This window comes from Leucoraja erinacea, chromosome 38 (assembly GCF_028641065.1).
Source record: "Leucoraja erinacea ecotype New England chromosome 38, Leri_hhj_1, whole genome shotgun sequence".
Classification (NCBI taxonomy): Eukaryota; Metazoa; Chordata; class Chondrichthyes; order Rajiformes; family Rajidae; genus Leucoraja; species Leucoraja erinaceus.
This window is the reverse complement of record NC_073414.1, coordinates 3129138-3144131: the sequence shown is the minus strand read 5'-3', so window position 1 is coordinate 3144131 and position 14994 is coordinate 3129138. Positions and strand designations below refer to the sequence as shown.

Sequence of the window (14994 nt, the reverse complement as noted above, 5' to 3'; positions counted from 1 at the left end):
CTGCCTGACCCGCTGAGTTCCTCCAGCACTTTGTGTTTTGCTCAAGGTTTGTGCATCTGCAGTTCCTTGCGCCTGTTCCGACACTTGGAAACATAGAAAATAGGTGCAGGAGTAGGCCATTCGGCCCTTTGAGCCTGCACCGCCATTCAATATGATCATGGCTGATCATCCAACTCAGTATCCCGTACCTGCCTTCTCTCCATACCCCCTGATCCCTTTAGCCACATCTAACTCCCTCTTAAATATAGCCAATGAACTGTGGCCTCAACTACCTTCTGTAGCAGAGAATTCCACAGATTCACCACTCTCTGTGTGAAAAATGTGTTCCTCATCTCGGTCCTAAAAGATTTCCCCCTTATCCTTAAACTGTGTGACCCCTTGTCCTGGACTTCCCCAACATCGGGAACAATCTTCCTGCATCTAGCCTGTCCAACCCCTTAAGAATTTTGTACGTTTCCATAAGATCCCCCCTCAATCTTCTAAATTCTAGCGAGTACAAGCCGAGTCGATCCAGTCTTTCTTCATATGAAAGTCCTGACATCCCAGGAATCAGTCTGGTGAACCTTCTCTGTATTCCTACTTCACCGTAGCCAGCCCCTTTTCAAACCCTCCCCACTTCTACTGCAACATCAAGATCCTCTAATCTCCACTTAATCCCCAATTCTGAGACAAACAATGAAAAAACAAAGCATCCTCTAGTGCAAATGAAAACAATCACTCCTTGACAAATTATTTTATTTTCCTCTACAAATCACAGAATCACCAATCCGATCAGGGTATAACTTAAGGGCGAACCCGCCAATAAAACCTGGCAAATCCTTGATATCATTTACAAGTATTTACATGGAGCTAAAAATTTAAACATCATCATCTCGACGGTTTTATATTACAGCTGCTGTCATATTGACTGCACCCACAGTATGGCCTCACTGTGCACACACACACACACACACACACACACACACACACCTGGGTTGCATATTATTTACCTTCATTTACACCATTTACATCTTCAATTATTTGACTGAGAATGCAAACACTGGTTGTTCCAGATCGCATGAAACATCCTTTAATATTCTCCCCTCGTTTATTCTGCTGGGGAAGGAATAACCTTCCTCAACTCCCCGCTGAAGTGTCACGTACAGAAGGGGACATTGAGGCTGTACCAGTGCCATTTTTAAGGGTCTCGACTCGAAACGTCACCTATTCCTTTTCTCCAGAGATGCTGCCGGACCTGCCGAGACACTCCGGCTTTTTGTGTCTACAGTATTTCCCGCATTTAACACAGTTTCTCCCTGCAGTTGTCAATGAGGTGGTTGGATCCTTGTGGATTACTTCATTACAAGACAATTCTGACAGCTGGGTATTGCGTGCACCCTCAACTTTAGCACCAGCTGTGCTGGGTAATGGGACAAGTGTTTGGAACTTCTCAATCTTTGCCCGGGGGGGGGGGGGGGGGGGGGGGGGGGGGGGGGGAGGGGGGTTTAAGGTGGGGGGGGGGGGGTTAAGGTAAATCAAAAGCAAGCCACGCTGTTAAAACATACAATGAAAAGGAACTGCAGATGCCGGTTTATTCCAAAAGTGGACACAAAATTGATATTTTTAATGCAAAGATAGATTCTTGATTAGTACGGGTGTCAGGGGTTATGGGGAGAAGGCAGGAGAATGGGGTTAGTAGGGAGAGATAGATCAGCCATGATTGAATGGTCGGAGTAGATTTGATGGGCAGAGTGGCCTAATTCTGCTCCTAGCACATATGACCTTACGACCTCTGAAAATGCAGCCACCATCAAAGGCGTTGTAACTGTGGACTTTCTACAAATAGTCACGGAGACTTTCTCTACACAGTGGAGCATTCCCGATGGTCCAATGTAATAAACAGCGCCGCACTCTCAGAGATTCCCCATTGTAAAAGCTGTCACACTCACATGGATTCTCCCAGGGTAAGAACTGGCACTGCTCCTATCACTTATGACCTGAATGTTTTTTACGGGCCTGCGTTTGGAAGACCGGGTCCAAATGTGTTCCTGATCATTAGTTGTGGCAAAGAAACCGTTATTAAATAACAAACTAATTGGAATTAAAACCCTTGACTGGGGGCAGCGAGTGAAGCTGCTGCCTCACAGTGTCCACTTGAATCCGGACCTTGGGCGCAGTTTGTTATGGAGTTTGCACGTTCTCCCTGTGACCACGTGGGTTTCCTCCGGGTGCTCCGGTTTCCTCCTACTCTCCAGGTTTGTAGTTTAAGTTGTCTCTGCCTGTTGCCCCCTAGTGTGTAGGGAGTGGATGAGGTCCGGGTTTGTAGTTTAAGTTGTCTCTGTCTATTGCCCCCTAGTGTGTAGGGAGTGCATGAGGAAGTAAGGATAACATGGAACTAATGTGATCGGGTGATCGATGGCCAGTGAGGACTCAGTCCCACATCCATGCTGCATCTCCAAACTAAAGTAAACTATTGAAATAAATATTGCTATATGAGAGTCGAGTTCATAAAGGTGTGTATGTAGTTTCCATTTCAAAGGGCAGCACCTTCAAAAATGTGTAGTGAAATTTACACAAGTTAATTTAATAAAATGGCTCTTTTATCAAACGCATTTCAGAAACCCATATCTACACCTTCCATTGCAATATCTACTTATGTTAAATCAGCAGTGATTAAATCAGTAGTGTTTCTCCAAATGAACATAAATATTAGATAGAGCTCTAGGGGCTCGCAGAATCAAGGGGTGTGGGGAGAAGGCAGGCACGGGTTACTGATTGTGGATGATCAGCCATGAGCACAATTTATTGGCGGTGCTGGCTCGAGGGGCCAAATGGCCTCCTCCTGCACCTATTTTCTATGTTTCCTAAATTAAAATATCCTCCAGTAATGTCCAGGCCCAGTGGTTCGAAGACCAAATCCAAATTCGAAGACCAAGCATCTTCCCCTTGGGTGCAAGGGAAAATGGGAGGAAAGGCTTCTAGCCCATGTCAACTGGACCAGAGTCTCTCTGAGGAGGGATCTAGGGCTCCTTGAAGCAGAAGCTTAATCCGAGTAGGACCAGAAGCAAAACCTTGGGAAGATTGGAGGCGTTCCTCGTGAAGATTGGAGATGCTTCCTTTGACTCAGTATTTCTGAGCTGTTTGATTGAGGGGAGCAGCCATTCAATGAAACCTCTTGGGTCAGATAAGAGGGAGACTTGACACTCAACGTTACCTGCATTAGGGAGGTTCTTGTACCAAGATACTCTTGTTATTGCCGAATCGCCGCCATTTTGTTCACCTTGAGGCGCGACCCCCTGCGATTGGACGATACATTATCCAGGGTGGCGGGAAATGTTGAACGGTCCAATCAGAGCAGCAGATGCTGGCGGAGGCCGAGTGCCGGCCCGTTGCCGGGGGCGACAGGCTTGAGGCCTAGCGGCTTCAGCGCATGTGGTCCTCCTCCACGCTGTAAATGGAGTCCTTGCGAGGGGCCAGGTCGGCGCGGCAGAGGGGCACGGTGCCGTCGTCCGTCTGGCCCTCGATGTCCATGTCCAGCAGGCTGCGGCCGGTGTCCGAGCCCAGCCGCTCGTCGGCAGTGCCGGTGCTGCTGGGGGTGCCGGTGCTGCTGGCCGGCGACGAGCTGACGGTCCGGCTGAGGGAGACGAAGCGCCAGGGGTCGATGAGGGGCCTGCCTGCCGAAGGCCGGGGCCGGGGGGCAAACTCCAGCGTCTTGGGCCTCTCCAGCGCCGCGTCCTTGTCCGACGCTCTTCGCCGCAGGATTGGCGGCAGGACGGAGGCCGGGTCCGGCAGGCGCGGAATCTCACCGCAGTCCTTGGTGGGGCCTGGCGGGGGAATGAGGAGGAGATTTAGTTTGGTGATACAGCGCAGAAAAAGGCCTTCAGGCCCACCAGCGATCCCCGCACACTAACACCACCCTACACGCATTAGGGACAATTTGACCGAGCCTGTGTAGAAACGCTGTTCCTCATCTCCGTTCGAACTGGCCTACCCCTTATTCTTAAACTGTGTGGCCCACATTCAATGTGATCATGGCCGATCATCCCCAATCAGTACCCCGTTCCTGCCTTCCTCCCCATATCCCCTGACTCCGCTATCTTTAAGAGCCCTATCTAGCTCTCTCTTAAAAGCATCCAGAGAACCTGCCTCCACCGCCCTCTGTGAGGCAGAGAATTCCACAGACTCGCCACTCTCTGTGAGAAAAAGTGTTTCCTCGTCTCAGTTCTAAATGGCTTACTCCTTATTCTTAAACTGTGTGTGTGGCCCCTGGTTCTGGACTCCCCCAACATCGGGAACATGTTTCGTGCCTCCAGTGTGTCCAAACCCTTAATAATCTTGTATGTTTCAATATGATCCCCTCTCATCCTTCTAAATTACAGAGGATACAAGCCCAGCCGCTCCATTCTCTCAACATATGACAGTCCCGCCATCCCGGGAATTAAGCTAGTGAGTAGGACATTATTGCCATAGAGGGAGTGCAGAGACGGTTCACCAGACTGATTCCTGGGATGTCAGGACTGTCTTATGAAGAAAGACTGGATAGACTTGGTTTATACTCTCTAGAATTTAGAAGATTGAGAGGGGATCTTATAGAAACTTACAAAATTCTTAAGGGGTTGGACAGGCTAGATGCAGGAAGGTTGTTCCCGATGTTAGGGAAGTCCAGGACAAGGGGTCACAGCTTAAGGATAAAGGGGAAATCCTTTAAAACCGAGATGAGAAGAACTTTTTTCACGCAGAGAGTGGTGAATCTCTGGAACTCTCTGCCACAGAGGGTAGTTGAGGCCACACAGTTCATTGGCTATATTTAAGAGGGAGTTAGATGTGGCCCTTGTGGCTAAGGGGATCAGGGGGTATGGAGAGAAGGCAGGTACGGGATACTGCGTTGGATGATCAGCCATGATCATATTGAATGGCGGTGCAGGCTCGAAGGGACGAATGGCCTCTACTCCTGCACCTAATTTCTATGTTTCTATGTTTCTATGAGTGGGCAGTGTGGGTGGGGGTGGGGAGAGGGTTGTGGTCCCTTACCGGTGCTGGGCATGTTTTGGGGGCTGCCATCAGACGGAGTCCTCCTGTGGGCCAGTAGTCCCTGGGGCTGTTGGCGGATGGCACTGTCCGACGGGATCCTCCTGTGGCCCCGTTTGGTGGCAGAGGCGACACTGATGTGGGTGGGGGTGAGCGACTGGCGGGGGTCCTTCTTGAAGCTCTCCACCGCCAGGTCCACCAGCGGGTTGGCTCGGCGCGGCGCGTGTTCCACGGCGGCCTGGTGCCCCGCACCGCCCCCCTCCTCCCTGTCCCTGTCCCTGTCCCTGTCCGACCTCAGGAGGGAGCGGGTGGATGAGTTGCCGTCGGGCAAGGAGGAGAGGGAGAGGAGGGTGACGGAGGGGGAGGCCTCCAGCGAGGGCAGGGTGGAGGGCTCCTTGCGGGGGGGCGTGCGGCCCGGCGGGCTGCCCGCGTACCGTGCACGGCCCCCCCACTGGAATATTCCCTCGTGCCTCCTCCTCTCCTCCTCCTGCACCACTCGCTGCCTCCCCGCCTCCAGCAGGTCCCAGCCCAGCGCCACCGAGCACAGCACATTGGCACAGCCCAGCAGCACCAGGTCCCTCCTCCTGCGGTGGGCACTGCGACCGGGCGTGTCGCCACCCACGCCAGGGTGCTGCGCCGCCGGGCTGTCATCCGCCGAGCTCCCCTCGCTCTCCAGCGAACCCTCTCCTGTGCTGGGCGTCTGGCCATCTGCGGAGTCATAGAGAGATGGAGTCACAGAGTGATACAGTGTGGCCCTACTAGCCAACACTAAGTCCCAGCTACACCAAGTCCCACCTGCCTGTGTGTGGTCCATATCCCTCCAAACCTGCCCTAAAGGAGATTGAGAGGGGATCTTATAGAAACTTACAAAATTCTTATAGAAACTTACAAAATTCTTATAGAAACTTACAAAATTCTTATAGAAACTTACAAAATTCTTATAGAAACTTACAAAATTCTTATAGAAACTTACAAAATTCTTATAGAAACTTACAAAATTCTTAAGGGGTTGGACAGGCTAGATGCAGGAAGATTGTTCCCGATGTTGGGGAAGTCCAGGACAAGGGGTCACAGCTTAAGGATAAGGGGGAAATCCTTTAAAACCGAGATGAGAAGAACTTTTTTCACACAGAGAGTGGTGAATCTCTGGAACTCTCTGCCGCAGAGGGTAGTCGAGGCCACAGTTCATTGGCTATATTTAAGAGGGAGTTAGATGTGGCCCTTGTGGCTAAGGGGATCAGGGGGTATGGAGAGAAGGCAGGTACGGGATACTGAGTTGGATGATCAGCCATGATCATATTGAATGGCGGTGCAGGCTCGAAGGGCCGAATGGCCTCTACTCCGGCACCTAATTTCTATGTTTCTATCCATGTACCCCTTCTCAACTCTCCCTCAGCCCTCTAGGTCCACCTCTTCCTTTCTTCTTCCCGCCCCCCCCACCCCCACCTTGCATCAGTCTGAAGAAGAAGTCGCCTATTTCCTTCGCTCCATAAATGCTGCTGCACCCGCTGAGTTTCTCCAGCATTTTTGTCCAGCCTAATTCTGCTGCTATGATATGAATATCTAGGTTTGCGCGTTTTTGAATGACGTGCTGTTTTTAACGCACGTAAGCCCTGCGTATAGCGCGCGGTGCCTGTACGCATAGATGGCACTAGGCCTTGTCCGGATCGGAGCTGCGATACCTTAGAGCGCGGGTGGGACTTACCCATCTGGGTGAGGCTGGCAAAGCCCGTGGTGATGGGCAGGTGCCGCGGGCTTTTCCCCAGGCTCGGCGCGCTGGACGACCAGAAGCGGCTGCCGTCTCCCAGACACTTCAACCTGTGGGCGAGACAGAGCAGGAACACGCAGAGGGGGATCGCCAGTGAGTTACCAACGAACCGCCACCGTGATAACCCTTCACTCCTCCCCACCACCCCTCTTATAGAGCTGTATAAAATCACGAGGGGGATAGATGGGATGAATGTACTGTCATTTCCCCAGCATAAGGGGAATCAAGAACTAGAGGGGGAAGATTTCATAGGAAGCTTTCACACAGAGGGTGGTGGGTTTATGGAACAAGCTGCCAGAGGAAGTAGTTGAGGCTGGTACAATGGCAGTATTTAAAAATACATTTGGACAGGTACACAGATAGGAAAGCTTTAGACGAATGTGGCTTAGATGGGGCATCTTAGACAGTAGACAATAGACAATAGGTGCAGGAGTAGGCCATTCGGCCCCTCGAGCCAGCACTGCCATTCAATGTGATCATGGCTGATCATCCCCAATCAGTGCCCCATTCCTGCCTTCACCCCATATCCCCTGACATCCGCTATCTTTAAGAGCTCTATCTAGCTCTATATCCAGAGATAGGGCAGGGTCAGCTTCACCCCATGTATCAGTGGCGTGTAGCACAGAAACAGGCCCTTCGGCCCAACTAGTCCGTGCCGACCAAGATGCCCCACCTGAGCTGGTCCCGGAATGGAAAAATCAAAGATGGAAACAAACAGCTGGAGTAACTCAGCGAGACAGGCAGCATCTCTGGACCGAAACGTCACCCATCCCTTCTCTCCAGAGATGCTGCCTGTCCCGCTGAGTTACTACAGCATTTTGTGTTGAGCATGATGGGACGGTTCAGTTGCCTGAGAAGGTGCAGGTACTCACCTGTCCTCCCCTCCCATGCGCTCCTTGGGCTGTGTCGAGCTGGGCCCCCAGGTCCGGCCCTTCTTCTTGTGACCCTCGAACTCCTCGCGCTTGTACACGGCGTTGCGGCCCCAGGTCTGGCTGCCTTCAGCTGGAGTCACTGGTCACAAGGAATAGGAGCAGAATTAGGCCATTCGGCCCGTCAAACCTACTCTGTCATTCAATCATTCAATCTCCGTTCTAACCCCCATTCTCCTGCCTTCTCCCCATAAACGCGCTCTACACTGGAGTCTCACGAGCTTCGTTGGCTCGTCTCCAGTTGGTCCAAAATGCTGCCGCTCGCCTTTTAACCGGAACTCGAACTCGAAAGAGGGAGCACATTACGCCAATTTTGGCCTCCCTTCACTGGCTCCCAGTGCACTTTCGAGTTCATTTTAAAATTCTTTTATTTGTTTTTAAATCATTGAATGGCCTCGCCCCGCCTTACCTCTCTGAGCTGCTCCACCTATACGCTCCTGCCCGGTGCCTCAGGTCAGCGGATCAGCTGCTCCTTGAGGTACCAAGGTCTAGGCGGAAGCTCAGAGGGGATAGAGCCTTTTCTGTTGCTGCCCCGGCACTCTGGAACACCTTGCCGCTGCAGATCAGACAGGCCCCTTCACTGTCCATCTTTAAATCCTCCCTAAAAACTCACTTTTATTCACTGGCTTTCGACACTGGCTGAGACTTTGTTCCTGTTTTAGTGCTTTTAATGTCTTTTAATTTTTTACTGTTTTTTATAGTCCTGTCGTCTTAATGGTTTTAGTAGTTTGTAATAACTTTTTGTTGATTTCCCATGTACAGCACTTTGTGGTAACTGATGTTGTGTAAAAGCGCTTTATAAATAAAGTTATTATTATTATAATCATGTTCGGCACAGACATTGCGGGCCAACGGGCTGCACTGGTCTATGTTGACAGCGTTTTATCGGATGTGTAAAGGTATTTGAGCTGTCCTGGGTCCAGCTGAAGATTCCACTTGGTAGAGAATTCAAGTCGAGGTGCGCTGGCAGTGTCCACAAGAGGGCAGACTTGCTGCATCACTGATGCACCCACCATGATACATGGCCTCAGATAGACACAAAATGCTGGAGCAGGGTTGGGGAACTTCAGATTCAGATTCAATTTTAATTGTCATTGTCAGTGTACAGTACAGAGACAACGAAATGCATTTATCATCTCCCTGGAAGAGCGACATAGCAAATGATTTGAATAAATAATAATAAGTGTCGGGGGGGGGGGGGGGGTGATTGGCAGTCACCGAGGTACGTTGTTGAGTAGAGTGACAGCTGCCAGGAAGAAGCTGTTCCTCGACCTGCTGGTTCGGCAACGGAGAGACCTGTAGCGCCTCCCGGATGGTAGGAGGGTAAACAGTCCATGGTTGGGGTGAGAGCAGTCCTTGGCGATGCTGAGCGCCCTCCGCAGACAGCGCTTGCTTTGGACAGACTCAATGGAGGGGAGCGAGGAACTGGTGATGCGTTGGGCAATTTTCACCACCCTCTGCAATGCCTTCCGGTCAGAGACAGAGCAGTTGCCATACCATACTGTGATGCAGTTGGTAAGGATGCTCTCGATGGTGCAGCGGTAGAAGTTCACCAGGATCTGAGGAGACAGATGGACCTTCTTCAGTCTCCTCAGGAAGAAGAGACGCTGATGAGCCTTCTTGATCAGAGCAAGAACTTGATCAGAACTTGTGCCCTTAAGACCACATGAGGCCTTCTAGACCGTTACGTGTGTCCGGAGAAAACCCACGCAGGTCACGGGGAGAACGTACAAATCCCGTGCCGTCAGCACCCTAATCTGAGGAAAGACATTCTTGCCACAGAGGGAGTACAGAGAAGGTTCACCAGACAGATTCCTGGGATGGCAGGACTTTCATATGAAGAAAGACTATCCAGACTCGGCTTGTACTCGCTAGAATTTAGAAGATTGAGGGGGAAATCTTACAGAAACTTACAAAATCCTTAAGAGGTTGGACAGGCTAGATGCAGGAAGATTGTTCCCGATGTTGGGGAAGTCCAGAACAAGGGGTCACAGTTTAAGGATAAGGGGGAAGTCTTTTAGGACCGAGATGAGAAAAACATTTTTCACACCGAGAGTGGTGAATCTGTGGAATTCTCTGCCACAGAAGGTAGTTGAGGCCACACAGTTCATTGGCTATATTTAAGAGGGAGTTAGATGTGGCCCTTGTGGCTAAAGGTATCAGGGGGTATGGAGAGAAGGCAGGTACAGGATACTGAGTTGGATGATCAGTCATGATCATATTGAATGGCGGTGCAGGCTCGAAGGGCCGAATGGCCTCTACTCCTGCACCTATTGTCTATGTTTCTATGTAGTCGGGATTGAACCCGGGTCTCTGGCGCTGTGAGGCAGCGACTCTACCGCCGTGTCGCCCGTACATGAATACGCACACTGCACCTGTCGACTCTGAACCAAACCATCACCGACCGCCCGCGGAGTAACGCACAAGGCCGCTCGCAGTGACATCAGCGGGGAGACTTACGGCGAATGGCCCTGAGTCGGGGGATGACCAGGGGGCTGCAGGGTGGGCTCAGTCCGTCGGGCCCCTGCCCCTTCCTCTTGTCCACGGTGGGGGAGGCCTGCACTGTGATCTTGTGCTCAAAACCTGGGGAGCAAACAGAAGCCTCGGTTGTCACACGGGGGGGGGGGGGGGAGGGGGGCCGACAGGAGCGGGGGGGGGGGGGCAGGCGAGGTCTGGCTGAAGGGGGGGGTCTGGTGGGGGGGGGGGGGGGGGGGGGGAGGGGGGAGAAGTGCGTGAGGTTTGGGAGACACGTGGCTAGGGGGGGGGGGGGGGGGGACAGGAGGGGGGGGTCACGAATAGGGGGGGTGGGGGGGGGGGGGGGGGGGGGGTGGGGGGGGGGGGGGGGGGGGGGGGGGGGGGGGGGGGGGCGGGGGAGGGGGGGGCCACACACAGGGGGGGGTCACATAGAGGGGGGGGGGTCACACAGAGGGGGGGGGGGGGGTCACACACAGAGGGGGGGGGTCACACAGAGGGGGGGGGGTCACACACAGAGAGGGGGGGGGTCACAACAGAGGGGGGGGGGGGTCACACAGTGGGGGGAGGGTTACTCATTGGAGGGAGGGGGGGGTCACACACAGAGGGGGTCAGACTGTGGGAGGGTCACACACAGAGGGGGGGGTCACACACAGAGGGGGGGGTCACACACAGAGAGGGGGGGGGTCACACACACAGAGGGGGGGGTCACACACAGAGGGGGGGGGGGTCACACACAGAGGGGGGGGGGTCACACACAGAGAGGGGGGGGGGGGGGGGGGTCACACACAGAGGGGGGGGGGGGTCACACACAGAGGGGGGGGGTCACACACAGAGCGGGGGGGGGGGTCTGCGGAGCTTGGTACCGGAGGGCAGGCTGATGCGATTGCCATCTCTCAGCTTCAAGCGGCTCCTCTTGAAGTTGCCCTTGCGTTTCTTCACGCGGGGCTTCTCCTGGTACAGCTGCCGCATGATGATGTGCAGCTCCCGCTCCACAATGTCGATCTCCCGCTCGGCCAGCTCCTGCTCCCGCCGACGCAGCACCTCCTCCTGGTTACGCTGCTGCACTGCAGCCCGGCTCAGCTCCTCCTCCCAACTGCGCAGCTCCTGCAAGGGGGGGGGGGGGGATAGGACAGCTAGAGGGGCAGAGCGGCGGTCTGGCAGTATGGGGTGAGAAGGCAGGCGTGTGGCCCGACCGACCTCAAACCCGTCCTTACCCCACCGGAAATTGGAGGAACAGCACCTCATATTCCGTTTGGGGAGTCTGCACCCCCGGGGCATGAACATCGAATTCTCCCAATTTTGTTAGTCCTTGCTGTCTCCTCCCCTTCCTCAGCTCCCCTGCTGCCTCCTCCCACCCTCCAGCCTTCTGGCTACTCCTCCTTTTCCCTTTCTTGTCCCCACCTACCCCCACCCCCGATCAGTCTGAAGAAGGGTTTCGGCCCGAAACGTTGCCTATTTCCTTCGCTCCATAGATGCTGCTGCACCCGCTGAGTTTCTCCAGCTTTTCTGTGTAACCTTACGCCAGCCTGTTTAGTTTAGAGATACAGCGCAGAAACAGCCCACTAAGCCCATACCGACCAGCGATCCCCGCACACTAACACTATCCTACACACACTAGGGACAATTTTACATTTACACCAAGCCAACTAACCTACAAACCTGCACGTCTTTTGAACATGGGAGGACAGCGAATATCTCGGAGAAAACCCATGTGTTCACGGGGAGAACGTGCAAACTCCGTACAGACAGCACCCGATGGAAACCGGGTCTCTGTAAGGTAGCAACTGCTTCTCCAGATGTGTTCTCTCTCTCCCCCTCTCCCTCTCTGTTGGAGAATGAATGAGTTGGACCCTCACGGACCCCTTGCCCGACCCCACCAGCCTTCTACCTTCTCCTTGGTCCGCAGCTCGTCAAACATCTGCTGGATCTCCAGCTTCCAGTCCTCCTGCAGGGAGTGGAAGGATTCCAGTGGCATCTGGAAGAGCGACGACTGCTCGATGGCCACCAGCTGCGCCAGGATCTCCCCGAACGAGGGGCGGCCGTGAGCGTCCGAGTTCCAGCAATCTGCGGCCAAATACACGCACGCTGAGAGCCCAGGCCACGGCACAACGCACACGCACAAAACATGGCAGATACACGCAGAAAACACGCCAAATACACGCACGCTGAGAGCCCAGGCCACGGCACAACACACACGCACAAAACATGGCAGATACACGCACAGAACACGCCAAATACACGCACGCTGAGAGCCCAGGCCACGGCACAACACACACGCACAAAACATGGCAGATACACGCACAAAACACGCCAAATACACGCACGCTGAGAGCCCAGGCCACGGCACAACGCACAAAACATGGCAGATACACGCACAGAACACGCCAAATACACGCACGCTGAGAGCCAGGCCACGGCACAACGCACACGCACAAAACATGGCAGATACACGCAGAAAACACGCCAAATACACGCACACTGAGAGCCCAGCCACGGCACCATACACACGCACAAAACACGCCAAACATACGCACAAAACACGGCAGATACACGCACAAAATTTGCCAAACACACGCGCAAAACTCGCCAAACACATGCACAAAGCACGACAGTACAAAACAGGCACACGTACAAAACACGGCAGATACATGCACAAAACAGGCAGATACACGAACAAAACACGACAGATACACGAACAAAACACGACAAACACGCACAAAACACATCAAATACAGGCACAAAAACACGCAAACACATGCAGAATGCACGCCAGGCCAGAGAGCCGGGCCACGTGGAGCATGGCGTGTGGGAGTCAGGAGGTGATTTGCAGCTCCCTCTGCACCACTTGGCTCCGGCTGCATCTGCAGTAACGCGTGATTTTGCACTGGAGCAGATGAAACGTGTGAGAAGGAATCTGCGTCTGCCCTTCATCCCGTACATTCCCTCATCTGTTGCTGGCAAATGATGCCACACAAATGTGCAACGTGTGCCGTTACATATCAAGCACACGGTGATGGCTCAGCCTCCACGCCGTTCCTACCTTCCATCAGCTTGACAAAGGGCTCGGGGCAGGTGGACGGGATGGGGAGCGTGAGTTTGTTGACCGCCACGCCATACGCCACCGCCAGCCCGTCGATCTCACGGTACGGCACCTCTCCCGTCAGCAACTCCCACAACAGCACCCCAAAACTGTGGGAGAGGGGGAGAGAGACGAGGGGGGGAGAGAGGGGGTAGGGAAGGATAGGGGAGAGAGTGTGGGAAGCGTTAGTACCTTAAGCTGTAACTAAACCCCTCCTTGCCCAGTCTTTTCCTGCGCCTCTCACCCACTGCAGAGTGCACCTTCTCTCCCTCCGTTGCCACCCTGTTCCTTTCCCCTCTTCCATGCACTCATCTCCCATCCCTGCGTACCTCATTCCCCCTTCCATAATCTCCGCTTTCCCCAGCTATTCCGTTACAGTTTAGTTTATTGTCCCGTGTACCGAGGTACAGCGAAAAGCTTCTGCTGCGTGCTAACCAGTCAACAGAAAGACAATACCTGATTACAATCGAGCCGTCCACAGTGTACAGATACAGGATAAGGGAATAACGTTTAGTGCAAGGTAAAGCCAGCAAAGTCTGATCAAGGCCACTCTCTCTTCTCCCCTCTCCCATCGGGCAAGAGGTACAGAAGTGTGAAAACGAACGCACACACACCTCCAGATTCAGGGACAGTTTCTTCCCAGCTGTTATCAGGCAACTGAACCATCGTACCACAACCAGAGAGCAGTCCTGAACTACTATCTACCTCTTTGGTGACCCTTGGACTATCCTTGATCGGACGACAGATGGCACAATGGGCTAAGTGTTCGGCTGGCGACCGGAAGGTAGCCGGTTCGAATCCCGCTTGGAGTGCATACTGTCGTTGTGTCCTTGGGGCAAGACACTTCACCCACCTTTGCATGTGTGTAAAATTTAATGTAATTATGTGAAGCACTTTGGGGTCAATGCAAGTTGACTAAAAATTTGCTATATAAATAAGATTATTATTATTATTATTATTATTTACTGGCTGTACCTTGCACTAAACGTTATTCCCTTATCATGTATCTGTACACTGTGGACGGCTCGATTGTAATCATGTATTGTCTTTCCGCTGACTGGATAGCACGCAACAACAGCTTTTCACTGTACCTCGATACACTTGACAATAAACGGAATGAACTAAACTGAAATTACCACACATCTAAAAATGGCAACATGCAATTGAATTTCTAGGGAAATTTCTATACAACTCAGGGCGGCACAGTGAAGCAGCGGGTAGAGCTGCTGCCTCACAGCGCCAGAGACCCGGGTTCAATCCCGACTCCGGCTTCTGCCTGTACGGAGCTGTGTCTCACTGTACCTCTGTACAATGGGGATCTTATAGAAACATATACAATTCTTTAAGGATTGGACAGGCTAGATGCAGGAAAAAGGTTCCTGATGTTGGGGGAGTCCAGAACCAGGGGGTCACTGTTTTAAGAATAAGGGGTCGGCCATTTAGGACTGACATGAGGAAAACTTTTCCACCCAGAGAGTTGTGAGTCTGTGGAATTCTCTGCCACAGAAGGCAGTGGAGGCCGATTCACTGGATGCTTTCAAGAGAGAGTTAGATAGAGCTCTTATGTCTAACAGAATCAAGGGATATGGGGAGAAGGCAGGAACGGGGTACTGATTGTGGATGATCATATTGAATGGCGGTGCTGGCTCGAAGGGCCGAATGGCCTACACCTGCACCTATTGTCTATTGTATACAGATGTATACAGATGTGTACAGCAATTCGTTCTTCCCCCGCA

At 52.8% G+C, this 14994-nt stretch overlaps 1 protein-coding gene across 2 annotated transcripts in view; it reads right to left on the bottom strand.

Moving 5' to 3' along the window:
- Positions 1-2101: 2101 nt before the first annotated feature.
- The window catches only part of map3k10 (mitogen-activated protein kinase kinase kinase 10), a 42034-nt gene continuing 29141 nt past the window's right edge, over positions 2102-14994 (bottom strand). The window contains exons 4-11 of one of the 2 annotated variants that reach the window (XM_055663620.1): positions 13220-13368; positions 12068-12243; positions 11043-11283; positions 10165-10287; positions 7648-7786; positions 6713-6825; positions 5011-5715; positions 2102-3803 (exon numbers count right to left, since the gene is read on the bottom strand). In XM_055663620.1, coding sequence (XP_055519595.1) covers positions 3403-3803; positions 5011-5715; positions 6713-6825; positions 7648-7786; positions 10165-10287; positions 11043-11283; positions 12068-12243; positions 13220-13368 — 2047 coding nt within the window. In that variant the 3' untranslated portion in view covers positions 2102-3402. The remainder of the gene's footprint in view (positions 3804-5010; positions 5716-6712; positions 6826-7647; positions 7787-10164; positions 10288-11042; positions 11284-12067; positions 12244-13219; positions 13369-14994) is intronic. The other variant, XM_055663621.1, reaches the window with a different exon arrangement.